This window comes from Canis lupus, chromosome 23 (genome assembly GCF_048164855.1).
Source record: "Canis lupus baileyi chromosome 23, mCanLup2.hap1, whole genome shotgun sequence".
Classification (NCBI taxonomy): Eukaryota; Metazoa; Chordata; class Mammalia; order Carnivora; family Canidae; genus Canis; species Canis lupus.
The window spans coordinates 22,983,387-23,011,377 of record NC_132860.1 but is presented as its reverse complement, the minus strand read 5'-3'; the positions used below and the strand labels follow the sequence as shown (position 1 = coordinate 23,011,377).

Here is a 27,991-nt window from a genome sequence, read left to right as displayed (position 1 = left end):
ATTCTTGTAAATTCATTAATATTTTCATAATGCCCAGCCATGATGCATCTTTCTAAATCCTTCTGTACTGAGCTCTGAGCCAGTTGCAGCCCATTTGATGAAATCTTTCTCCATCCTTCCCTTTATACCTTCCTCCTTCTTTTCTTCCACTCTTCCTTCAGAATGCAGGTGTTTTATGCCTCAAAGAGGTGGAGGATCCATGCCATCAGTTCTTGATGCAAGTAAAAAAAGATATGATATATGCTTTCAAATTTTTAGAAATATGAGAAGAAGAATACATATATCTTTTATCATTAAAACAAATGATGAATTACAAGAAATACTTATGCACCTATTTTTCTCTTTGACATGATTCACCTGGAGTCTAGACTTTCTTGTATGTCACTCACTTTGAGGTAATGTTGGGATGACTGGCAAATTTAGGAAGAATAATACTTTCAGTACAAATGGAAGAGAGCATTCACAATGGATTTCAGAGAGAAGAAGAGATAGAGATAAAGGGGCAAGGAATCTTAAATGCTCTTTGTAGAATTTTGTCTGTGAAGGAGGCAGATGCCATGATACTCTTTAATGTTGAAAAGAATTGATTCAGAGGTCAGACTTGCACATGTTATCTAGTTATTAGCTCATTCTTAAGTCATCAAAGAACAATTTAGACTAGTTTATCATTTTTCCCCTCCACTTCTTCTCTTCTACTGATTTTATTAAAATTGTGTGCCCCTATCCTGGCCCCTTTCACCCTCAAACTATACCTTATTGCTGGTAATTGAGTCTCTCAAAATAACTGAGGCATCAATTTTATTATGCCAACTCGTATAACAATATTTTCAGCATATCTGATTCTGATATCTGTTCTGAATCTGACTTAATGTGTCATATATAAATTTCAGTTCATGTTGAACATATTTGAAGGACTGTCCTGACCATTTCTTTTGCCTGTGGAATGGGTAAATGATTTTTTTCCACTTTATTGTACTACCTGGAAATACTTTCACAAATAGATACTTAGTTATTTTCCCTTTTCTCTGAATTTTGTGGAGTTTTTTTTTTTGGGGGGGGCAGGATAGGCTAACTAATAATCTTTAAAGAATCATCATTCAACATTTTTTTCTCAAAAGTATTGATATGTTTTCATTATGAAGCATACACCAATCTGGCAATCCAGTTTTTAGCATAGTAAAATTAATTACATCTATTTCCTATCCATCTCTTTTTCTTTAAATTCTATAAACTATATGTTGGCAAATCATTAGTTTCAGATGTAGTTTTCAATAATTCATCAGTTGTATATAACACCCTGTGCTCATAGCATCACGTGCTCCTAATGCCTATTACCTCATCACCCCCACCCACTTCCCCTTTGGCAACTTTCAGTTTGTTTCCCAGAGTTAAGAGTCTCCCATGGTTTTTCTTTATCTCTGATTTTTCCCCATTCAGTTTCCCCTCCTTCCTTTGTGGTCCTCTGCACTATTTCTTATATTCCACATATGAGTGAAACCATATATAATGGTATAATTCTCTTTCTCTGACTGACTTATTTCATTCACCATAATACCCTCCAGTTCCATCCATGTTAATGTGTTAATGTAAAAGGTAGGTATTTATCCTTTCTGATGGCTGAGTAATGTGTGTGTGTATATATATATATATATATATATATATATACACACACACGTATGTAATATGTAAGTAATGTGTGTGTGTGTATATATATATATATATATATATATATATATATATATATATACATCCCACATCTTATTTATCCATTCATCTGCCAAAGGACTTATTGGCTCCTTCCACGGTTTGGATATTGAGGACGCTGCTGTTATGACCACTGAGGTGCAGGTACCCCTTCTTTTCACTACATCTATATCTTTAGGGTAAATACCCACTAGTGCAATTGCTGGGTCATAGGGTAGCCTTATTTTTAATTTCTTTTTTTTTTTTTTAATTTTTACCTATTTATGATAGTCACACACACAGAAAGAGAGAGAGAGAGAGGCAGAGACATAGGCAGAGGGAGAAGCAGGCTCCACGCACCCGGAGCCCGACGTGGGATTCGATCCCGGGTCTCCAGGATCGCGCCCTGGGCCAAAGGCAGGCGCCAAACCGCTGCACCACCCAGGGATCCCCCTTTTTTTTTTTTAATTTTTATAATTTCTTGAGGAACCTCCATACTGTTTTCCAAAGTAGCTGTACTAGCCTGCATTCCCACCAAAAGTGTAAGAGGGTTCCCCTTTCTTCACATCCTTGCTAACATTTGTTGTTTCCTGTATTGTTAATTTTAGCCATTCTAATTGGTGTAAAGTGGTATCTCATTGTGGTTTTTATTTGTGTTTTCCTGATGATGAGTGATGTGGACCATTTTTCATGTGTCTTTTGTCCCTATGTAGGTGTTCTTTGGAGAAATGTCTGTTCATGTCTTCTGCCATTTCTTGACTGGATTGCTTGTTTTTGGGTGTTGACTTTGGTAAGTTCTTTATAGATCTGATATGTCATTTGCACATATCTTCCCTCATTCTATAGGCTGCCTTTAGTTTTGTTGACTCTTTCCTTTGCTTTTTATCTTGATAGCCCCAATAATTCATTTTTACTTTTGTTTCCCTTGCCTTTAGAGACAGTTTTGCAAGAAGCTGCTGTGGCCCAGGTCAAAAATGTTGCTGCCTGTGTTCTCCTCTATGATTTTGATGAATTCCTATCTCACATTTAGTTATTTCATACATTTTGAGTTTATCCTTGTGTAAAGTGTAAGAAAATGGTCCAGTTTTATTCTTCTGCATGTGACTGTCCAACTTTCTCAATAGCATTTATTTAAGAAACTATATTTTTTCTATTGGATATTCTTTCCTGATTTGTCAAAGATTAGTGGACCATAGTGTTGAGGGTCCATTTCTGGGTTCTCTATTCTATTTCATTGATCTATGTGTCTGTTTTTGTGCCAGTACCATGCTGTTTTGATAATCATAGCTTTGTAGTATAGCTTAAAGTCAGGCATTGTGATGCCTTGGCTTTGGTTTTCTTTTTCAACATTCCTCTATTTGGGGTCTTTTCTGGTTCCATGCAAATCTTAGAATCATTTTTTCCAACTCTGAAGAAAATCTGTGGTGAGAGTGGGCATCCCTGTTGTGTTCCTGATCTTTAGAGGAAAAGCTCTCAGGTTTTTGCCATTGAGAATGATACTCACTACGGGCTTTTCATAGATGGCTTTTATAATATTGAGGTATGTTCCCTCTATCCCAACACTTCAAAGAGTTTTAATCAAGAAATGATGCTGTATTTTTTCAAATGCTTCTTCTGCATCAATAGAGAAGATTCCTTGGTTCTTGTCTTTTATTAATGTGATCTATCACATTGATTTGCCAATGTTGAACAACTCTTATATCCCCAGAATAAATCCCACTTGGTCATGGTGAAAAATTATTTTAATGTACTGTTGGATCATACTGGCCAATATCTTGATGAGTAATTTGACATTCATATTCATCAGGAATATTAGTCTGTAATTCTCCATTTTGATAGGGTCTTTGGTTTTAGAATCAAGGTAATGCTGGCCTCATAGAATGAGTTTGAATGTTTTCTTTCCATTTCTATCTTTTGAAAAAGCTTCAGTGGAATAGGTATTATTTCTTCTTTTGTCCATTTTTCAAAAAAAGAAGTGTAGTCATTAAGTGACTCATATTGCCAAAATCACTTATAAATCATATGGATTACAGAGTCAAGAAATTAATGTAATATGAGGTCAATTGATTCTCAAAAACAATATCAAGGTTGTTCAATAGAGGAAGAACCATCTTCTCTAAAAATAATGCTAGAACAACTGGATATCCATATCCCCCCCCAAAAAATCAACATTTTTTCTACACAACAATTAACTTGAAATGGATTATAAACCTAAACAAAATACCTAAAATTATAAAATTGCTAGAAGACACTGAAACATTTTTGTGGCCTCATTTTTAGTCAAAGATCTCTTAGAAAGGACCAAAAAGCATAAACCAAGAGAACCAAATGATAAATTAGACTTGATTACAATTTAAAAGTATATTATTCTTTCAAAGATGCTATTAGGAAAATTAAAACAAGCCACAGACTAGAGAAAATATTTGTAAAACACATACCTAATCAATCATTTGTATCTAGGATACATAAAAACATTTTTAATAAAAAGGAAAAATTCAATTTTTCTCTAAAATGTTTCCTGAGTAACTAAATCTATTTTCTCATCATCCCATGATATTGGTGGTGTAGCAGAGAATGTATTGCTAAGACATACTTATCATCTCAAACAGAAAAATCTAGAGAAAACCTAACTTAAATGTTATTGATGGAGCCAGAAATATTTAGTCTATTTAGATACATTTAGGAATATTTAGTAAACTATGTGCAAAACTTTGAAGTTACTGAACGTGCAGAAACATAATGAATATGCTATAAGCTCATGAAAAGAGTGTCCACTATTTCAGTCAATAGAGAATGCTAATGAAAATCACAATTAAGTGGGGAGCCAGGGTGGCTCAATTGCTTAAACTCTGCCTTTGGCTCAGGTCATGATCTCAGGGTCCTGGGATTGAGCCCTACATCCATAGGGCTCCCTGCATAGCAGGGAGTATGCTTCTCCCTTTGCCCCCTGCCCCAACCCCTGCTTGTGCTCTCTCTCTCTCAAATAAATAATAAATAAATAAATAAATAAATAAATAAATAAATAAATAAATCTTTTAGAAAAAACACAGCGAGGGCACTGGTGGCTCAGTTGATTAAGCCTCTTTGGCTCAGGTCATGATCCCAGAATCTTGGAATCAAGTGTTGCATTAGACTTCCTACTCAGCAGGAAGTCTCCTTCTCTCTTTGCCTCTGCCACTCTCCCTGCTTGTGCTCTCTCTCTCTCACACACACACACTCACTCCCTCACTCTCTATCCCAAATAAAAGACAAAAAAATTTTTTAAACCCATAGTAAGATGTACCTACACACCAGCTACAGTAAATTAAAGACCGATTTTGCTGAGTATTGGTGATAATGTGGAGCATCTGGAACTCTCACGTACTATTGATGGGAATGCAAAATTGTAGAACCACTTTGGAAAGTGTTTGAAATTTATTTTAAAAGTTAATTCTACATATAGCATAGAACCCAGCATTCCCACTGCTGGTGCTTACCCCAGAGCTATAAAAATGCTAGCATGTGTAGGATTTCTACCCAAATCATCATAAAACATTGCTCATAACAGCCTAAATTTTGATGTTTACTTACCATCTTTTTGTTCACCTGCAGCATCTTTTCTAAGAGCTTCATATTGAAATGTTAAGAGGTTCCATCAACTTCTCATCCTGATACTTATGTGGTGTATAACTTCACCCTCCACCCTCTACCCACATTGTAAACATAGCTGAGAGAGAAAAATTTTATGTTTAGTCCCTTGAGATTTGGGAGCTATTCATTACTGTAGCATAAATTAGCCTAATTTGATTTGTACAATGATGAAATGAGGCAAATTCCTGGTGCAGTCCTCAGAGTGAATTAAGTCTGTTACCTACAAGAGTTAAACTCATAATGAATAACATGTAATAAAACATTGCAAAGAAGGGGCGCCTGGATGGCTCAGTGGTTGAGCATCTGCCTTTGGCTCAGGTCGTGATCCCGGGGTCCCGGGATCAAGTCCCACATCAGGTTCCCTGCAGGGAGCCTGCTTCTCCCTCTGCCTGTGTCTCTGCCTCTCTCTCTCTCTCTCTCTGTGTGTCTCTCATAAATAAATAAAATCTTTAAAAAAATTGCAAATAAGACTGAGTTGTTGTTTTCAATATTCCTCTATTATCATTGTAATAATGAAAGTTTGACCCACAGTATAATGGGTGATATTTCTGGTGGTTATGAGGATTAAAGAAGAAAATCTCTTGGAAGCCAGGCAGGTTTAGGTGGAGACCACTGCATAAAAATCTTAAAGAAATATTTAGGTGTCATCATTACAGATTATAGTTAATTATAATTAATTATATTATATTTGAAGTTTAAGATACAGGACCACTCATAATACAATTGGTTGAAAATTTAGTTTTTTATTTGTGTTGTCTAGGTTAGAAATAAGATTATGCCACAGGCTAACTACGATTTGGAGCACTATACTTTACTTCTGTCTCTATTTCTATATCTGCATGATGTAGAAAATACTGATAATGGCTTCATATATCTGTTCTATGCATTAAATGATCTTATCTACATAAATCACTTAGTATGATACTTGATATATAGCTTCTGTCAAATAATTGCAGGACTTTAATTATGATGTTATTGAACTTAAAATTAGGATATATAGCTACTATCTGGCAGTGTGAAATTTGGCGGGATGTTTCACACATTTCTATCAGATGTTGTAGGAAAGTAATGACTAATAAAAGCTAAGTACTTATGAAGCAAATTCTACCAGGAACTTTGCTAATTGTTTTATCTGTATATTGTATTGAATCTTTATTTCTTTTTTAAGATTTTATTTATTTATTCATGACAGACACACACAGAGAGAGGCAGAGACACAGGCAGAAGGAGAAAGAAGCAGGCTCCATGCAAGGAGCCTGACATGGGACCTGGATCCCGGGTCTCCAGGATCACGCCCTGGGCTGAAGGCGTGGCTAAACTAAGCTACCGGGGCTGCCCTGTATTGAATCTTTAAACCATCAATATGAAATTCTATTGTATTCCCCTATTTACAAATGAGGACATTTAATTCAAACAGGTCAAATCACAGAAAAGTTCTCTACATATTAAGAGTAAAATAGCTAAAATTTGGACGTAACTATATGGGATTCAATTATCCAACATCAAATTACAGACTTAGTTCTTGCAAGTACTAACTTTTCTCTGTGTGACTTCAAAAAACTTACATAAATTCTCTCAATTTCTTCAGTTATATAATGAGAATAATAATAGTAACAAATTCATAGCATTGTCATGGACATTGACACTAATTATTGCTAAGGAATGGCTTCTGAGTACCTTGAAAAATTAAAAACTAGGTCAGTAAAAAATACCCTTTCCATTTTCATGATTTCACTAAATCGAGCACTTTCAAAGATAGATACATAAAAAACTGGAAGAGAACTCAATCGAGTGAATTAGATAAAAACAGAAAATAAATTAAATAAATGATGCCACCCGCCACCCTATATGTTTATCACTTGTTCTAAGACAGGGACTTGCCTTAACTTGGTTAACCGCTAATTAGTCAAGACTCTGGTTTATGAGGATACTCATTCTAGTTTGTGGAAAATCGAAACCAGGTGGAAAAAAAGTTGAATCTTGCAGACCTTGTCTAGAAAGTTTACATCAAGTTATTCCTTCCCTCCTTGCCTTCCTGTTGATCATAAGCATGTGTATTAATATCTACTACTAAGTGATTCATGTCAACCAAACCTATTACAAGAGTAGAGGGTTTTTTTTTTAGTTATTTTCTGCTAAAACCATTATTTTCAGATCATCGTTTATTAAGTCATTGGCTAATTAAAAATAAAATATCTTAAAGTCATTTTTTTTACTTTATATATTTGTTCTGTGGATTAAATTATCTTAATGTATGTAAATCACTTAGTAAGTAAGTTATCAGTGGAAAGTTATCTCTGCTTCATGGCATACATGCAATAAATACTTAATAACAGAACAATATGTTTTTAAGACTTTTTATTACAAAAGCTTTGAAAATGGAAAAAAAAAGGCATTATAATGAATGAAACTCCATCTATCCATCATCCAGCTTCTATAATTGGAACATTATGCTGTTCTTCTATCTCCCACACTTGCAACCACTGTCTAACCCAGCATTTTTTTGTTGCTACTATCATCATTTTTATTTAGAAGCTTAGAGGTGAAATTGACAGTCATTGAAATGTGCAAATCTTAGCTGTACTTTTTTTGACAAATGAATACAACCATGTAACTTGCATCCCTAAAATACGTCTGGTATTTCCATCTGACAGAAAATTTTCTCATGCATTTCTTCAGTCACTTTCTCACCTCTACATCCATCAGAGAAGTAACCACTGTTATCATACACACATTGCAATCATACAATACACACTCTTTTGTGTCCTGATTCTCTTCCACACAAGTATGTATCACTAAATTGTATGTACTTGGAAATACAAACCACCCTAGGACTCATTCTACCTATTCCCAAGGGGAAAAATGAATCAAGTATTTAAGAATTGAATAGAAAAACGTTGTCCTCACCAGGGTTAAGCATGGGGCCCATGCCTCCTTCTATAAGCTTACATCAAAGTAATGACATTCTATATTTTCAGGGAGAAAGGTGAGGGTATTTTTCTTTTCTTTATCTACTAAAGCCTACAGTTTGCTCATAAGCAATGATAAATTATGAATTTTTCCCATTTGACAGATTACTATATAGGCAATCAGATCTGATCCAAATTCCTAAGTTCTTAGGGTATTATCTGTCTTGAGACTTCATGCCTCTTTCTAGGCAGTGTACGAACAATGCTATTGCGAATTTCTTTTGTTCTCATACTATACACAATGGGGTTGACCACAGGTGGGAAGAAGAGGTAGGCATTGGCCATGACAGTCTGAAGGAGTGGAGGTAAGTGTCCCCCAAAGCGATGCAGCAAGGAGAGGCTAATCATGGGCACATAGTACACCAGAACAGCACAGATGTGTGACACGCATGTGTTGAGTGCCTTCCACTGCCCAGCTCCAGAAGCTATTCCCAGTACAGTGTGAAGAATCAACATATAAGAAACTACAATGAGCAGTGAGTCCAGCCCAAATGTGGAGGTAATGACAAACAAACCCAGGATGCTATTGGGTCTAGTGTCTCCACAGGGCAATTTGATTAGATCTGAATGGAGACAGTAAGAGTGTGTGAGAGTATTGTGACCACAGAAAGGCAGGCCCTTCAGGAGGAAGAGCAGTGGGAACATGAGCACCACACTTCGTAAGGCAATGATGACACCCATCCCAATGATGCGGGGAATTGTCAGGATGGTTGTGTAGCGCAGGGGGCTGTAGATGGCCACAAAACGGTGTACAGACATAGTGAGAAGGACACCTGACTCCATTATGGTAAAAGAATGCATGGAAAACATCTGGAACAGGCAACCACCAAAACTGATTTCATTAATTCCACAGAGGAAAATGCCTAGCACAGTGGGCATGGTGGAAGCAGAGACCCCAAGTTCAACAAAGGCCAGCATGGCCAAAAAGGAGTACATGGGTTGGTGCAAAGCAGGGTCAATCCGGATGATATGAAGAATGATGCCATTTCCTAGGAAGATGATGATGTATATCAGGCAGAAAGGGATGGATATCCAGATATGTTCTGCCTCTAGCCCTGGAATGCCAGCAAGAGTGAATGTTGCAGGTGTGAATGCAATGGACGCATTGAAAATGTCATGGTGAGACTTCATTTGAAGACACAGGGAAGCACACAGGGACTAGAGAATAGAAATCTCTGGTCAGTTACTATACATCAAACTTCAAGCTCTTGATAATCATTTTTAAGACATTTCCTTGAGATGCCTGGGTGGCTCAGTGGTTGAGCATCTGCCTTTGACTCAGGTTGTGGTCCTGGGGTCCTGGGATTGAGTCCCACATTGGGCTCCCCACAGGTAGCCTGCTTCTCCCTCTGCCTAAGTCTCTGCATCTCTGTGTGTCTCTCACGAATAAATAAATAAAATCTTAAAAAAAAACAAAAAACATTTCATTACCAAAGAGATGGAAAACTTATATCTGAAACAAGGACACACGGAAACCACCCTATGTGGAAGAGATTCCTGTTTAGACATGTGGAAGAGTATTTCTTCATGGGCTACATGCCAAATACAAAAGATAATGTTTAATGCTATCCTGGTACTGCCTGGCAGTACAGAAATCTCCACTGGGCCATTTAAGACAATGGAAGGCAGTTATAATAAGCATGGAAATGACAGCTTCCTGTGGAAATTGAAGACTGGAGAAGGATCTGGTAACTTTCTGCAGTTTGTACAGGAGTAAATGTAAATAGCAGAAGGAATATAACAGAGTAATAAAAGGAATTCATGGCTCTAATACTTAATAGGCTTGTGATCTTGAGAGAGCCACTTAATTATCTGAGATCCAGGTATTTGATATAAACACAGTAATGGTTGCATAGGGTAATGTATGTAAATTGTCATTATATTTGGATCAATAAATATTCAGCTCAGGAAATAAAAGGAACAATTAAATATTAGAAAACAGGGCTAGTTTCTCCTAGTTTTTAGTATTTCCAATGTCTTTTTTTAACTTACCAGTTCACTCTTTCTCCACCTACTATCCATAGGTAGGAAGGTAAATGTCTCCTATTGGAACCTGGTGTCCAAAGCCATCAGGATCTCACAAGCTGAACACAATGGTAAGGATTGAGGTTAGGGCTAGGGTTCTTTATCTCAACAAATTCATTAACACTAAAATTCTCCTCATCTGTAGCAGAGCCTTGGGTGTGAAGGTTAGGAATCAGAGGTAAAATTCAGGGTGAGGCGTAGCTTAGAGACGGTACATGAAAGTGAAAGTGAAGTATTTTTCTCATATCGGGTTCACGCTCTTGGTTAGGTATAATCAGTGGAGTGCTAATAAAGGTAAAAAAAAGAAAAAAAAACAGCTGTCTGAGTAAAATACCTGATCTGTACCAGTTGCCAATTTCTTTAGTTAAATACTCACATTATGAGCAATTACAAGCCACCCATGTGATGTTGCTGAATGCAGAGCTGAGATATTTATAAGCAGCTTTCTCAACCTGATGCCAGGCAGTACCAGGAGAGCATTAAACATAACTACAACTGATCCTAGATATCACATACTTTCCTACCAGGTTAACTGACAGCAGGCACATCAATCCATGCCTCCCCTTTCTTGCTTTCCTTCTGATCAGGCTGTAAGTCTAGTTACTACTTTCCTTTATATGTGCTTACTTGATTGGCAGTTAAGGCATGATGACATGGAATACTTGAGGGAACAATTAAGCAGTGAATAATAATCCTTGGAAACTTCAGCTGGATTCCAGAGAAAGGGAGGGAACAAGTCCTCTGACAAGAAATATATTAAGAGTTTATAGATACAAAAGAAGATAAAGAGACAACAAATAATTAATTTTTCATTAATTATTATTTAAATATAGAACACTTTTCATATTTGAATGTTTTTCTTTCTATTGTCTTTTGATTTTATTTTTGTCCTATGAAATATACATGTCATACATAGCTTTTATGTAGTTAACATTCTTCTTTATAACATATAGTTTTTATGATTTTTATAACAGCTATCTCATACACAAATTCAGTTTTTTTATACAGCTATCCCATACATAAATTCAAAAACAGATACAAACTCTATATAGAGATGGGAAGTGATCTAGATACTGATATAGACAGCAACTATGATGGGAGATTTTAATAGAATTGAGAGAAAGCAAGGAGAGAAGAGAAAACTTTAACTCCATCTGGAATTTGTTTTGGGGACTTGGGTAACCAAGGATTTAATTTAATTATTAACAAATGTAGAGACCATTTTTATTACATATTAATAGATAATTTGGTACTTTGTCAACCATTTTGAGGTTGTTTTAGTTTAAATTAGTTTTGTTTTAGTTTAAATTTTTATATAAATATGTACCCATATGACTCTTGACTCTGTATTCTGCCTTTGAATGGGACATCATGCATCCATATAAAGTATGGATACATGCTACAAGATGGATGAACTTTGAAAACATTATGTTGAGTGAAAGAAGCCAGACACAAAGCATAAAAATTATTTTATTCCACTTATACAAGTAAGCAAATTCATAGAAATGTAAAGTAGATTAGAGGTTACTAGGGGAATGGGAAGTTACTGGTTAAGAGGTATAGTTTCACTAACTGATCTGATCTGTCTGTCAAAGAAAGACAAATAACATGATTTCACCCATATGTGGAATTTAGGAAACAAAACAGATAAATGTGTGGGTAGGGGGAAAAAAGGAGAAGGGGAGACAAACTATAGGAGACTCTCAATGATAGAGAACAAACTGAGGATTGATAGAAGGAGGTGGTTGGGGGATGGGCTAGATGGGTGATGGGTATTAAGGAGAGCACTTGCTGTGATGAGCACTGAGCGCTGCATTTAAATAACGAATCACTGAATTCTACTCCTGAAACCAATATTGCAGTATATGTTAACTAGAATTTAATACAAAATTGAAAGAAAAAAAAGACAAAAATTTGAGTGTTCCTCTGTTTTAATAAAAATGTTATTTCTTCCTCTCCATCCCCTCCCCAAAAGAAAAAGAGGTATAGAGTTTCTGTTTGGGGTGATGAAAAACGTTTGAATTGGTGGTGATATTATATAATATCCAAAATATTATTAATTCCAATGAATTGTATGCATAAAAAGTATCATTATAACGAGTGATATGGTACACATATTTCACCACAATAAAAAAAATTGAAAAAAATCAGCATGCAAACAATAACATAGATTAGCATTTAATTGGTATTATGTTGAATTTATAGATGGTTTTGGAGTCAATATTATTACAATGAACAATATGAAATAAATGTTTCCTACATTTATTTCAGGCATATATACATTTTTGTTTACGATTTTATATTATTTTTTATTTTTTAAAGATTTTTTTAATAATAAATTTATTTTTTATTGGTGTTCAATTTGCCAACATACAGAATACACGCAGTGCTCATCCCATCAAGTGCCCCCATTAAGTGTCCGCCACCAGTCACGCCCACCACCCGTCCGCCTCCCCTTCCACCACACCTAGTTCGTTTCCCAGAGTTAGGAGTCTTCCATGTTCTGTCTCCCTTTCTGATATTTCCTACCCATTTCTTCTGCCTTCCCCTCTATTCCCTTTCACTATTATTTATATTACCCAAATGAATGAGACCATATAATGTTTGTCCTTCTACGATCGACTTACTTCACTCAGCATAATACCCTCCAGTTCCATCCACGTTGAAACAAATGGTGGGTATTTGTCGTTTCTAATGGCTGAGGAATATTCCATTGTATACATAAACCACATCTTCTTTATCCATTCATCTTTCGATGGACACCGAGGCTCCTTCCACAGTTTGGCTATTGTGGACATTGCTGCTAGAAACATTGGGGTGCAGGTGACCTGGCATTTCACTGCATCTGTAACTTTGGGGTAAATCCCCAGCAGTGCAATTGCTGGGTCATAGGGCAGATCTATTTTTAACTCTTTGAGGAACCTCCACACAGTTTTCCAGAGTGGCTGCACCAGTTCACATTCCCACCAACAGTGCAAGAGTGTTCCCCTTTCTCCACATCCTCTCCAACATTTGTTGTTTCCTGCCTTGTTAATTTTCCCCATTCTCACTGGTGTGAGGTGGTATCTCATTGCGGTTTTGATTTGTATTTCCCTGATGGCAAGTGATGAAGAGCATTTTCTCATGTGCATGTTGGCCATGTCTACGTCTTCCTCTGTGAGATTTCTGTTCATGTCTTTTGCCCATTTCATGATTGGATTGTTTGTTTCTTTGCTGTTGAGTTTAATAAGTTCTTTATAGATCTTGGAAACTAGCCCTTTATCTGATATGTCATTGCAAATATCTTCTCCCATTCTGTAGGTTGTCTTTTAGTTTTGTTGACTGTATCCTTTGCTGTGCAAAAGCTTCTTATCTTGATGAAGTCCCAAAGGTTCATTTTTGCTTTTGTTTCTTTTGCCTTCGTGGATGTATCTTGCAAGAAGTTACTGTGGCCGAGTTCAAAAAGGGTGTTGCCTGTGTTCTCCTCTAGGATTTTGATGGAATCTTGTCTCACATTAAGATCTTTCATCCATTTTGAGTTTATCTTTGTGTATGGTGCAAGAGAGTGGTCTAGTTTCATTCTTCTGCATGTGGATGTCCAATTTTCCCAGCACCATTTACTGAAGAGACTGTCTTTCTTCCAGTGCATAGTCTTTCCTCCTTTATCGAATATTAGTTGACCATAAAGTTGCTGGTCCACTTCTGGATTCTCTATTCTGTTCCATTGATCTATGTGTCTGTGTTGTGCCAGTACCACACTGTCTTGATGACCACCGCTTTGTAGCACAACCTGAAATCTGGCATTGTGATGCCCCCAGATATGGTTTTCTTTTTTAATATTCCCTGGCTATTCGGGGCATTTCTGATTCCTTACAAATCTTAAGATGATTTGTTCCAACTGTCTGAAGAAAGTTCATGGTATTTTGATAGGGATTGCATTAAACGTGTAAATTGCCCTGGGTAACATTGACATTTTCACAATATTAATTCTGCCAATCCATGAGCATGGAATATTTTTCCATCTCTTTGTGTCTTCCTCAATTTCTTTCAGAAGTGTTCTATAGTTTTTAGGGTATAGATCCTTCACCTCTTTGGTTAGGTATATTCCTAGGTATCTTATGCTTTTGGGTGCAATTGTAAATGGGATTGACTCCTTAATTTCTCTTTCTTCAGTCTCATTGTTAGTGTATAGAAATGCCACTGACTTCTGGGCATTGATTTTGTATCCTGCCATGCTGCCAAATTGCTGTATGAGTTCTAGCAATCTTGGGGTAGAGGCTTTTGGGTTTTCTATGTAGAGTATCATGTCATCGGCGAAGAGGAAGAGTTTGACTTCTTCTTTGCCAATTTGAATGCCTTTAATGTCTTTTTGTTGTCTGATTGCTGAGGCTAGGACTTCCAGTACTATGTTGAATAGCAGTGGTGAGAGTGGACATCCCTGTCTTGTTCCTGATCTTAGGCGAAAGGCTCCCAGTACTTCCCCATTGAGAATGATATTTGCTGGGCTTTTCATAGATGGCTTTTAAGATGTTGAGGAATGTTCCCTCTATCCCTACACTGTGAAGAGTTTTGATCAGGAATGGATGCTGTATTTTGTCAAATGCTTTCTCTGCATCTAATGAGAGGATCATATGGTTCTTGGGTTTTCTCTTGCTGATATGATGAATCATTGATTGTTTTATGAGTGTTGAACCAGCCTTGTGTCCCGGGGATAAATCCTACTTGGTCATGGTGAATAATTTTCTTAATGTACTCTTGGATCCTATTGGCTAGTATCTTGTTGAGAATTTTTGCATCCATGTTCATCAGGGATATTGGTCTGTAATTCTCCTTTTTGGTGCGGTCTTTGTCTGGTTTTGGAATTAAGGTGATGCTGGCCTCATAGAACGAATTTGGAAGTACACCATCTCTTTCTTTCCAAACAGCTTTAGTAGAATAGGTATGGTTTCTTCTTTAAACGATTGATAGAAAACCCCGGGGAAGCCATCTGCCCCTGGACTTTTGTGTCTTGGGAGGTTTTTGATGACTGCTTCAATTTCCTCCCTGGTTATTGGCCTGTTCAGGTTTTTTATTTCTTCCTGTTCCAGTTTTGGTAGTTTTTGGCTTTCCAGGAATGCGTCCATTTCTTCTAGATTGCCTAATTTATTGGCGTATAGCTGTTCATAATATGCTTTTAAAATCGTTTGTATTTCCTTGGTGTTGGTAGTGATCTCTCCTTTCCCATTTATGATTTTATTAATTTGAGTCTTCTCTCTCTTCTTTTTAATAAGGCTGGCTAATGATTTATCTATCTTATTAATTCTTTCACAGAACCAACTCCTGGCTTTGTTGATCTGGTCCACAGTTCTTCTGGTCTCAATTTCATTTAGTTCTGCTCGAATCTTTATTAACTCTCTTCTTCTGCTGGGTGTAGGATCTATTTGCTATTTTTTCTCTAGCTCCTTTAGGTCTAAGGTTAGCTTTTATATTTGAGTTCTTTCCAGTTTGAATGGATGCGTGTATTGCAATCTATTTCCCCCTTAGGACTGCTTTTGCTGTATCCCAAAGATTTTGAACAGTGGTATCTTCATTCTCATTAGTTTCCATGAATCTTTTTAATTTTTCCTTAATTTCCTGGTTGACCCTTTCATCTTTTAGCAGGATGGTCCTTAACTTCCACGTGTTTGAAGACCTTTCAAACTTCTTGTTGTGATTTAGTTCTAATTTCAAGGCATTATGGTCTGAAATTACGCAGGGGACGATCACAATCTTTTGGTATCACTTCAGACCCAATTTGTGACCCAATATGTGGTCTATTCTGGAGAAAGTTCCATGTGCACTTGAGAAGAATGTGTATTCAGTTGAGTTTGGATGTAAAGTTCTGTAGATATCTGTGAAATCCATCTGGTCCAGTGAATCATTTCAATCTCTTGTTTCTTTGGAGGTGTTGTGCTTAGAACATCTGTCGATTGTAGAAAGCGCTAGATTGAAGTCACCAAGTATAAGTGTAGTATTATATAAGTATGTCTTAATTTTGGTTACTAATTGATTGATATACTTGGCAGCTCCCACATTCAGGGCATAAATATTCATGATTGTTAAGTCCTCTTGTTGGATAGATCCTTTAAGTATGATATAGCATCCCTCTTCATCTCTTACTACAGTCTTTGGGATAAACTTTAATTTATCTGATATAAGGATGGCTACCCCTACTTTCTTTTGAGGACCATTTGAATGGTAAATGGTTTTCCAACCTTTTATTTTCAGGCTGGAGGTGTCCTTCTGTCTAAAATGAGTCTCTTGTAAACAGCAAATAGACGGGTCTTGCTTTTTTATCCAGTCTGAAACCCTGTGCCTTTTGATGGGGTCATAAAGCCCATTCACATTCAGAGTTACTATTAAAAGATATGAATTTAATGTCATCATGATACCTATTCAGTCCCTGTTTTTGTGGATTGTTTCCTTGGACTTCCTTTTTCTATTAGAGAGTCACCCTTAGTATTTCTTGGAGACCCGGGTTGGTGGTCACATATTCTTTCAGTTTCTGCCTATCTTGGAAGCTCTTTATCTCTCCTTCTATTCTGAATGAGAGCCTTGCTGGATAAAGTATTCTTGGCTGCAGGTTTTTCTCATTTAGGACCTTGAATATATCCTTCCAGCCCTTTCTGGCCTGTCAGGTCTCTGTGGAGAGGTCTGATGTTATCCTAGTGCTTCTCTCCATAAAAGTTAGAGATTTCTTGTCTCTTGATGCTTTAAGGATCTTCTCTTTATCTTTGAAATTTGCAAGTTTCACTATGCAAGGTGAAACACCTCACTATGCGAGGTGTTGAGCGGTTTTTATTGATTTTAGGGGGGGATCTCTCTCTCTCCTGGATCTGAATACCTGTTTCCCTTCCCAGATTAGGGAAATTCTCAGTTATAATTTGTTCAAATATATATTCTGGACTTCTATCCCTTTTGGAGCCCTCAGTAACCCCAATTAAACGTAGATTTTTCCTTCTCAGGCTGTCATTTATTTCCCTTAACCTATCCTCATGATCTTTTCATTGTTTTCCTCTTATTTCCTCAGTTTCCCTCCTTGCCATCAACTTGTCTTCTATGTCACTCACTCGTTCTTCTACCTTGTTAACCCTCATCGTTAGGACCTCCAGTTTGGATTGCATCTCATTTAATTTTTAATTTATTTTGCATCTCATTTAATTTTTAATTTGATTTGCATCTCATTTAATTTTTGATTTAATTTGCATCTCATTTAATTTTTAATTTGATTTGCATCTCATTTAATTTTTGATTTAATTTGCATCTCATTTAATTTTTAATTCGATTTGCATCTCGTTTAATTTTTGATTTAATTTGTATCTCATTTAATTTTTAATTCGATTTGCATCTCATTTAATTTTTGATTTAATTTGCATCTCATTTAATTTTTAATTCGATTTGCATCTCATTTAATTTTTGATTTAATTTGTATCTCATTTAATTTTTAATTCGATTTGCATCTCATTTAATTTTTGATTTAATTTGCATCTCATTTAATTTTTAATTCGATTTGCATCTCATTTAATTTTTGATTTAATTTGCATCTCATTTAATTTTGATTTAATTTGCGTCTCATTTAATTTTGATTGAATTTGCATCTCATTTAATTTTTAATTTTGGCCTGATCTGATCTAAATTCTGCAGTCAAGAAGTCTCTTGAATCCTTTATACTTTTTTTCTAGAGCTACTAGTAGCTTTATAATTGTGCTTCTGAATTGGCTTTCTGACATTGAATTGTAATCCAAATTTTGTAACTCTGTGGGATAGAAGACTGTTTCTGATTTTTTCTTTTGAGGTGAGTATTTCCTTCTAGTCATTTTGCTCAGTGCAGAGTGGCCAAAATAAGTTGTACTGGAAAAAGGAGAAAAAGAGAAAAAAAAAGAAGAAAAAGAAAAAAGGTGGGGGCTGGGGGACAAACAGAAAACAAAAAACAAGGGGGAGTATCCTCTGGTTATATATATTGTAAATCCCTCGACTTCCCCTGGAACTTTCCATTGCTGCTTGGTCAGTAACTTGCATTTCTGCTGTCCTTCTTCCTGGTCTTCTGGTGGAGGGGCCTGCTGTGCTGATTCTCAGGTGTGAGCATCTGGGTTAGCAGCTCAGCCCCCTGCCAGGTGCACAGCTCAGTGGGAGTTGTTTATCCTATGAGGCTCCTGCTCAGTCCTAGGTACAAGGTGACACCAGTAGGAACAACAACAGTGGCAGTGGCCAGCTGTCCAGCTCTGGAGTCAGCTCCCGCAATAACTACTGCAGCTCAGAATCTGATTTTAAATTCCTCAGCATTGTCTTATGAAAGACTGTTCTCATGTTAACAATCTTAGTGTCCTGTTTTTTTTAATTGTGTCTGGAAGACTATGTCAGTTTTCTCTAAACTCCTCCAGGGCTCACCATTTCTATCTTGTGTGGTATTCTATCTTTCTTAGTCATTGTTACCCAGCTGGAAATTTAGTGGTCATGGAGATGATAGGATATGGAGCATTGCCTTCAAAATTTCTAGGGCAATGGCTCAGTAATGGTGCCTCCATCAGCTAAGAATAGACAGTGCTCTCCTAACTCCTTCAGCATCTACACATCCCTGAGCCCTCAACTTGAAAGTTTCTTAAAATTGTCAACTCAATCATTGTTTACTCTATCATATTTCATACATTCTGAGTGGGAAATTGGCATTTTCTTAGATCCCCATTGCCAAAATAAAGCATTAAAACGTCCTTCTAGGCTCACTTAAAACACACATTTAAACAAATATTTTGCCAGCTTATTGTAACTGAATTACTCTCTGACTCTCTTTCATTCCTTGGAGAATTTGCCCCTAAACCAGAATCTTATTTGCTGCAACTTTTATCAACATCTTATGTGATTTCCATATCTTTTTTTAAAAGATTTTATTTATTTATTAGAGAGAGAGAGAGAGAGAGAGAGAGAGAGAAGCAGGCTCCATGCAGGGAGCCTGATGTGGGACTCAATTCCAGTTCTCCAGGATCACGCTCTGGGCTGAAGGTGGCGCTAAACCACTGAGCTACCCGGGCTGCCCCTGATTTCCATATCTATAATGAAGATCCATTCCAATAATTTTTATATGAATTATTGTTACCAGAGCTAGGTTCGGTTTGCTGGGTTGGGTTTTTTAGTTTCTCGGTTCATAAAAATTACCATCATAATCAAAATAAAATTTACATTGATTAAATGCCAAGTACATTATATGATATATTTCATTTAATTATCAAGTCAGTAAAGAAGGTACTAAAATAATTCCATTTTACTAGTCAAAAACCAATAGTTAAATAACAGGACAATTTTATAGAGTTACTGTGATACAGGCAAACCCAAAATTCTAACATCAAAGTATTTTTCTTAACCCCTAAAATAGACTTACTTGCTGACATCAAGGGAGAAAACATATATTTTGAGCCAAGATAATTATTCAGAATTCCGAGGATCAAGGAAACAGCCTTTCATTTCTCACATTAACATTATACATTCATTAAAGTGTGTTACACATTGTATGGTATATATATATAATAGAAAAACAAAGAAAAAAAAACTATCCCAGAGAGGGATGCAAAGGTTCAAGAAAATACTTCCAAGTTCATTTTTTGCTTTCTTCAAGTGTAAATAACGTCAGATTTCATGTTCTCATAGCATGTGATAGGCCTTGAGGAAGGACAGATCATAAAATATTTCCATATTTCAAGATTGTAAAAATATTTTCTTGAATGAAGACATTAAGGTACAGTATAGAGACAAGCTTATAGAAAATTATATTTGATGAGATTAGAGCCATTTACATAAGATTATTGGTAAACATCCTATGTAATCTATTATTGCCTTTTAATTTTGGACTCAGCATGACATTTTTAAACTTTTAGTCCCTCCCTCAATGAAGTCTCTGTTGATAACAGGATACTTCCTTGGTGATTTGGGCCTGAAGCTGCTAATATATAGGGGGAAAAAGTATTAACTTTTAAGTTGTCTACATGGTCTCAGATGGGTTCATTTAATTTATTATTTGTTTTAATTCAATATTATCTGTTCCTTCAACAACCTATATTCTGTGTTTATGCCATATAGAAGACATTATGTCAGTGAGACAGAAAATATATCATTTTAGAACTCACATTTCTATTTAAGAAAAAGGTGCTGATAAAAATAAGTATGGTTAAGTGACCTCATGCTACTAGGCAATTGTTTACTGATTGCAGTGGGAGAGTTTTATATTTCAGCAGAATTTCAAAGGTCTGTGCAAAATCTCACAAACTCACCATTCTCAATTCCCAGCTACACCCAAGAAATTTCCATCTGGGTTCAATTCTAAAATACATTCCTCTTTTCTCAGAGATATCTTATGTTTGCTTAGAAATAAGGTACAATGCAAGAAAATAGCAGGTCTAGGAGAATTAGGAATATCATTAGTTTTTCAATGTTTTTAAGTGCTTTCTGAAAATACATTGGTAACTTTGGCATTTACTGTCCTTTTAAGTGTGTTGAGGATTCTTTATAGATTTCAATCATTCTGACTCCTCATTCAAATATTCTGTGTATGTATGTGTCTGTGTGTGTGTGTATCCGTTTAATTCAGAGATATGCAGCATTTAGCATCAACCTTCATTTTAACAACATGTGCTGATGAAGGAGAAAAGCAATGTTACTCGGTCTTGAATCTGTTTGGTCTTCACCCCATAAATGATGGGGTTTAGCATAGGGGGAACAACCACATAGAGATTGGCTACCAGGATGTGGATGTGGTGAGGGATGGTTTTACCCCCAAAACGATGGGCAAAAAATGAAAAGAATGCTGGGGCATAGAACATAAGGATGACACAGATGTGGGAAGCACATGTGTTGAGGGCCTTGAATCTGGCAGCCCAGGAAGGTATCTGAAACACTGTGCAAAGGATCATGGTGTACGACATAATGATGAACACAATATCCAGTCCTGTAGACAGTAGGGCCACAGTCAGGCCATAGATGATGTTGACCTTGATACTGTCACATGCCAATCTGGCAATGCCCATGTGCTCACAGTAGGAGTGGGGAATGATGTTTCTCCCACAGTACCTAAGTCGGTAAACCAGGAAGATGAATGGAAGGCAGATGAAAAAGCTCCTGACCACAGCTGCTATGCCAATCTTCCCAGTGGCTGAGGAGGTTAAGATGGTGGTGTATCTCAGGGGGTGACAGATGGCCACATAGCGGTCAAATGCCATGGCCAGGAGAATAGCAGATTCTGCCACAAAGATGAAATGTATGAAGAACATCTGAGATACACAGCTACCGAAGGATATATCCATGGACTGGAACCAGAAGATGGCCAGCATCTTGGGGGCCGTGGCTGTGGAGAGCAGCACATCTGCCGAGGCCAGCATGGAAAGGAAAAAATACATGGGCTCGTGGAGACTGCGCTCAGTCACAATCAGGAAGATCAAGAAGCTGTTGCCTATGACAGCCAACACGTACATCGAACAGATAGGGATGGAGATCCAGGGGTGAGAATCTTCCAGCCCTGGGATTCCAATCAGGACATACCACATATCCTGGGTATTGGTGTGGTTGTAAGAGAAAGGGGCCATCTCCTGCAGCATATTCAGAACCTAGTACCTTGAATAAAAACCACAGGGCAGACTGAGAATTGAAGAGCACCACTGGTTGATGTAGGATCAGAATTTCTTCTCCAATATGTTCTTCTCTGTGGAACGACAGCGAGGTGTATAAACCAGCTTAAAATTGCACTCTGACTCATTACATGGAATTATTAAAACATATCTTGAAAAAAATAGTTACCATTTGATAAGTGCTTAATATACGTCTAGTACTCCCAAAATTTAAACTCATTAAATCTTCACAATAGCCTGTTGAAAAGACTTGAACAATAATCCTTGACATAATATCATTCTTATTCCCACAGATGAAAAAAAAGAATCCCACAGACTTTCAGCTTCCTGACTTAGGTCCCATTAGAGCCAAAGAGTGAAAATGTGAAAGTTCCGATCTTAACCACCATCGAATGTTGCCTATACAAAAACACGTCATCAAAATTTTCACTGATCCTACCCCTGAGTAACATTGATACATGTGAAATTGATCATACTGCTTATTGAAGAGGGAGGGAGTTAGGTTTTACCAAAATAGATTTCAGACCATGTATATACAGAGGCTCTCTTGAGCATTGATTGACCATAGAAATGATGCTAAGGCCTATGCTGGGCATTGAGGAGCCACAGATGAATTAACTGATTCTTGTCTGCTAATCAACATGTTTCTTAAAATTATAGGCTGAACATTAAAAACCTAAAGTTCATGCAAGATCAAGCTCAGTTAGATTCTTTTGTTTTTGTTTTACAGATTATTTATTTATTTATTCATGAGAGACACAGAGAGAGAGAGGCAGAGACACAGGCAGAGGGAGAAGCAGGCTCCATGCAGGGAGCCCGACATGGGACTCGATCGCGGGTCTCCTGGGCCGAAGGTAGCACTAAGCCGCAAAGCCACAGGGCTGACTGCTCAGTTAGGTTCGTAAATGGTTATGTCCTGCATATGGTGAGGAAAAACATTCTCTCCCTTTTGGGTCATTGATTGAAAATTGGACAACATATTTATTATTTCCAACTCCCCACACAGCAGCAAATACTAATGCTTCACATTACGAAGTAGGCATCCACTGTCCTTCACTAAAAGGAAGGGTGAGTAATTTACTGTTTGCTCTTTTTCTAGAGTTCCAAAAGAATGTGCATAAAGTCAGGAGAGCTGTTGGGTGAAAAACAGACTAGGAGATACAACATGTGAGTGGGATGTGTGTGTGAGGGGGTGTGTCCATATGAACACACACATAAAAAACGAGGGTATAGGCATGAATAGGAAAGAAGTGGATAACGAGTGGCTTCCATCCTCCCTCAGTCCCCGTTCTTCAATAAAAGCGCTCAACGCATTTGCTGAAGAGGAACATGGACTTAAGGGATGTTAACCTATTTAACCTCTTGTTTGCAAGGTGTCAGGATCACTGCACAGTATAATCTGACCACTTTGACTTTTTTCATTAAATGTTCAATAATCTGGCACTTCATTTCATATTATGAAATATTTGGATTCCATTTTTGTTTTTCTTGTTTCTATTGAAGAATTTATATACAAGGTTGCATTAGTTTCAAGAGGACCACACCATGATTGGACAAGTCTATATGTTATGTTATATTCGCCAGGTGGATACATCTCATATGCCACCATGCAACACCATTATAATTCCACTGACACTATTCCCTATACTTGCCTTTTATTCCTGGGACTAATAATTCCAAAAAGGAAAGCTTCTCTCTTCCACTCCCTTTCACCCATCTTATCCATCTTCCATCCCCCTATCCCTATGGCAACCATTAGTTTGTTCTCTACGGTCATTTGGACCCCATGTATTAAATTACAGTTTAGAATATATAACCCTTAAATGATCATCCCATTAGATCTTTCCTTAAGGTGGTACTTAATTCTAGAAAGATGTTACACTAAAATGTTGAGATGCATAAGTCTCTGGATCTCCTTTGATTACATAAGCTAATTGTCTAAACATTTAACATACAGGTAAAATTAATTGTTGGAAATTTATTTTAAAAGGGATTGCAGGGTTTCAGAGAGTGAGAGAATAGATACGTTTGGCAGTATACTTGACCCAGACCTGAACCAGAATCATGTATGTGAGTCAAGTACAGTTATGGGGAGGGGTTGTAGAGTAAGCGGGACTTCATAAGGACATCAGAGATGGGGGAGGGAGGAGTCTACATGAATGATGAAAAGCACAGAAAAGGAGGTAGAAGAGAAATCAAATCAATTTATAGATATTCTCCTGATCCTTTGGGAACCAGTGACTTGGTTTATTTTACTTGATTTCCTCTTGGCGCAGCAGTATCACATGCAGCTCTCTAACCTACAGCTCCGGAACTCACTGAAGAATTTCTTTACAATATTCCTAATGGTCTAGTCTGACTGAACCATGACTATATGCACAGAGGCAGTGTGTGTGGCTAGAGAGACAGATTGGGACCCACAGATTAGATGTACGTGCTGAGTACGTCATATTCTGACTACATTTCCATTAAATCTTACTTGACTTGAAGCTTAGTTTTCTTCTGTAAAATCCCAAAAAATAAACATCAATGACAGATGTGAGCCAGTTTTGAAGTTACTATTTTAGGATGGTTGCTACTAAATCAGACACATTTTTATCCAGGCAACAGATGAAATTAGGGCACTTCCAAAATTACCATCACTAAGATAAAAAACATTGTTACTTTGAAGTAAGTTCAATGTTTTGGACTTTAGGCTTAGGACCCACTGGACAGACATTGAACTGCTTTAGAGTACACACGCAGGCCTTGGCACTTAACACTTTTCACTCTACAACCCCTCCCCTTAGCTGTACTTGACTCACGTACATGGTTCTGGCTAAGGTCTGGAACAAGCATACTGCCAAATGTATCTTTTCTCTCACTCTCTGAAACCCTGCAATGCCTTTTAAAATAAATTTCCAACAATTAATTTAACCTGTATGCCAAATGTTTAGACAATTAGCTTATGTAATCAAAGGAGATCCAGAGACTTATGCATCTCAAGCATTTTAGTGTAACATCTTTCAAGAATTATGTACCACCTTAAGGAAAGGTCTAATGGGATGATCATTTGAGGGTTATATATTCTAAACTGTAAAATCACTTTCTCACACTAGACTCATGATATCAACTGTAATTTTCACCCCAAATCTGTCTTCTTCATTTTATAAAATGCAGGCAGTTCAGCATGCTGAATTCAGTGGGCTTAGAAATGGAGTCTTATTTTTGCCCAATCACCAGGGTAGCAACTCTGTCACATAGAGAGAGGAGTCCAAATCTCTACGCTTCAGCTTCTTCTTCTGTGTTGAGCCCAGCACCTGCTATATGGTGAATATCAAGGAAATCTAAGGAAAAATGCATGCAAGGATTGATGTATACACACCTATACAAGGTCTTTAACTACTAGACTTGTGTAACTCCTGAGCCTTATTCTTATTACTGGATCTGGAATAGAAATTCATTGCCCCTATGCCCAACATTCAGAGACACGTAGTAAAGAAAAACAACCACTGCATAAATATATTCTTAAATGAAAAAATATTTGAGCTCTTTGCAGATGACTCATTTCGTTAAAGAGCCCAAAGAGCCACTACAATCGCCCCTGCAGTCCAATCACAGCCACACACCGCACCTCAGGGGTCAGGGCTGAGAGAAATGTGGGATGATCAAGTTCTAGGAAGACTGAGTAGCTCCTTCGGTTTCCTAAGATTTTCTTCCTTTCCTTCCCTTTCCTTTTTTTCCCTGATGTCTTTTTCTACATCTTTGCTGAGCAAAAGTCAGCTTACTTACCTATCTTTTCTAGGACCCTGGAGATATTTAACTCGTTGAGATGGAAAAAGTAAAAGGCAGATGATGTTCAAAGCAAAAATAGGATGGGGCACCTGGGGGTGGATCAATCCATTGAGTCTCTTACTCTTGATTTTCACTCAGGCCATGATCTCAGCATCATGGGATGGAGCACCATGTCAGGCTCAGCGCTGTGTGCAGAATCTGGCTTGTCCTTCTCCCTGTGATCCTCTCCCTGCTTGTTCTCTCTCTCTCTCTCTCTCTCTCTCTCCTTTAACTGGATACATAAAATCTTTTCAAAACACACAGACACAAAGAGGAAATGTATAGCTGTTTATACCTCCTTTAGGGACCTCTCAGGCCCAAGATCTTCAGTCCCCAGAGGACTGAACTTTACTGATTCATGGAAGGAGAGGGCCCAGACCTGGCTTAGGGGAGAAGCGCCCCCGCATTCTCTCCACAGGCCTCATGTGCAGGTTTCCCTCTGCCCAGCACTCTAACACACCGAGATCAGCACACACTTGCCGTTAAACATCCAGGTCTCCATTGAGAGGCAGAAACTCCTGCTAGTGTAGTCATGTCTTGTTCCCTTGGAGGCATCAGCAAATGCAGAGTCTCAATGTCACAAGTGAAAGCATTGTTTGCTTCTTAGAAGTTTCCTAAAACCTTGATGTCCTCTTATTTACTTCAAAAATTTAAGACTCCCTGGCTTTCTCTCTCTACCATTGGTCATATGGTAGAATTAGCATCAGATGGATCCAGAAACGCCATTAGCTCCTATAGATATTTTTTATTTGGATATTTATGTTCTCTGCATGAGGTTTTCTTTTTCTGTCTCTGTTTCTTTTTCAACTTTCTCATTCCTAGTAACCATTCTCTAAATGCATAGGGATTGTCTGGGTTTTCTGCAAAGGTTATAACTATAATCTTAGTTTTAGCTTTGTTTTATTGTTTGTCCTCTATTTTAACTGACCTCTGTTTCTTTAAAAAATATATATATATTATATAATATATATGAGAGAGACAGAGAGAGAGAGAGAGAGAGAGAGAAAAAAGGGAAAAGGAGTGCACAAGGAGGGGTGGGATAGAGAGGAAGGGAAAGAAAGAGAATCTCAAGCTGATCTGCTGAGCGCAGAGCCCGACTCAGGGTTCCATCTCAGGACACGGAGAGCAGAGTTCAGCTGACAATCAAGATTCAGAAGCTTAACTGACAGTGCCAACCATGTGCCCCTAACTAACACCGATTTTGTCATTGTGTTGCCTGACACAAAAGCAACAGCTTCTCAAGTTTGCTTTCAAGTTTCTTTTTGTGCTTTCAACTCTTCCTTTAATTCTCCACTTAAGGAATGTTTCCTTCAAAAGCCCTCAGACCTATTCTCACTATTTTACACCATGGAATGAACTCTTTTTTTGGCATTTGTGTTGGTGGATGTGGTGTTTTCAATGTTTCAGTAACAGTAAAATACTGCTGCTCGACCTTAGTTCCCTAAACAGTCTTTTTCAGATGTAGTTCTGGAGCTGACTCTCAAAGTTTGAGATTTTGTATGTCCCTAGACATGGAAATATGGATAGTTATGTCTAGTCCTCTTGTTGTACTTTATAGGTTGAGGGAGAGAAAGAAATCTGTAGATATATTGAGATGGAAGTGACTACCATTATCATCAGGAGTCCAGTACCTTCCCTCAACCTTTTGAAGGGATTTTATGATATCTTCTAGATTCCTGCATTCTTGTGGAAATTAGCAGGACCATTCTGTTTTCCACTCCTTTGGTATGGCTTTTGGTTTACTCACTTTTCATTTTCAGCTCCAAGCTACTGCTGTGTCCTTTTCATTCCCATTTTATGTTACATTATGATGATTGCATGTCTGATTTGTCTCTTTGTTAAGCAATTGAAGAAGTATTGATGCATTATTACTCACCAAAGTTGACAGTTTACATATGGGATCGCGCTGTCTACAATCCTGTGTCTGATGAGAACATGTTTTCTCCCTGGTGTCCAAAAGTAGAGAGTTCCTATAAAATCTTTTCTGAGCCAAAATGAAATGAAACAAAGTAAAGACGCTAACAACAACAACAACAACAACAACAACAAAAGCATGAAGGATTTTGAGCATTTCCAGACCCCCAAAATACCTTCTGTTAGGTTTTCTGATACTTCAGGATATATCTTGCTGACAGATGCACAAAATCACTCAGGATAGAGCATAGGTGATCACAGACACAGTATCAATACTGTGGGGTTTTGATACCATGATGTTGAATGTGCTTCATGCGGAAGGACCTTGGTGGGGCTGCTCTCACTGCTCCT

At 37.4% G+C, this 27,991-nt stretch overlaps 2 protein-coding genes and 1 long non-coding RNA gene across 3 annotated transcripts; all 3 read right to left on the bottom strand.

Annotated features, from left to right (window-relative positions):
* Nucleotides 1-51: 51 nt before the first annotated feature.
* On the bottom strand, nt 52-27,991 carry LOC140615500 (uncharacterized). The gene is made up of 3 exons (XR_012016070.1): nt 27,817-27,991; nt 27,603-27,672; nt 52-211 (listed from the first exon to the last, which is right to left on the bottom strand). It is a non-coding gene; the product is annotated as an uncharacterized lncRNA (long non-coding RNA).
* Nucleotides 8,430-9,413, bottom strand: LOC140614586 (olfactory receptor 51G2-like). Its single transcript, XM_072793679.1, has one exon. The coding sequence runs from the start codon at nt 9,411-9,413 to the stop codon at nt 8,430-8,432; it is 984 nt and encodes a 327-aa protein (XP_072649780.1).
* Nucleotides 20,912-21,871, bottom strand: LOC140615499 (olfactory receptor 52Z1P-like). The gene has a single exon (XM_072795365.1). The coding sequence runs from the start codon at nt 21,869-21,871 to the stop codon at nt 20,912-20,914; it is 960 nt and encodes a 319-aa protein (XP_072651466.1).

Coding starts and splice junctions, on each gene's coding strand:
- LOC140614586 (XM_072793679.1), bottom strand. CDS start 9,413: ATGAAGTCTCACCATGACATTTTCAATGCGTCCATTGCATTCACACCT.
- LOC140615499 (XM_072795365.1), bottom strand. CDS start 21,871: ATGGCCCCTTTCTCTTACAACCACACCAATACCCAGGATATGTGGTAT.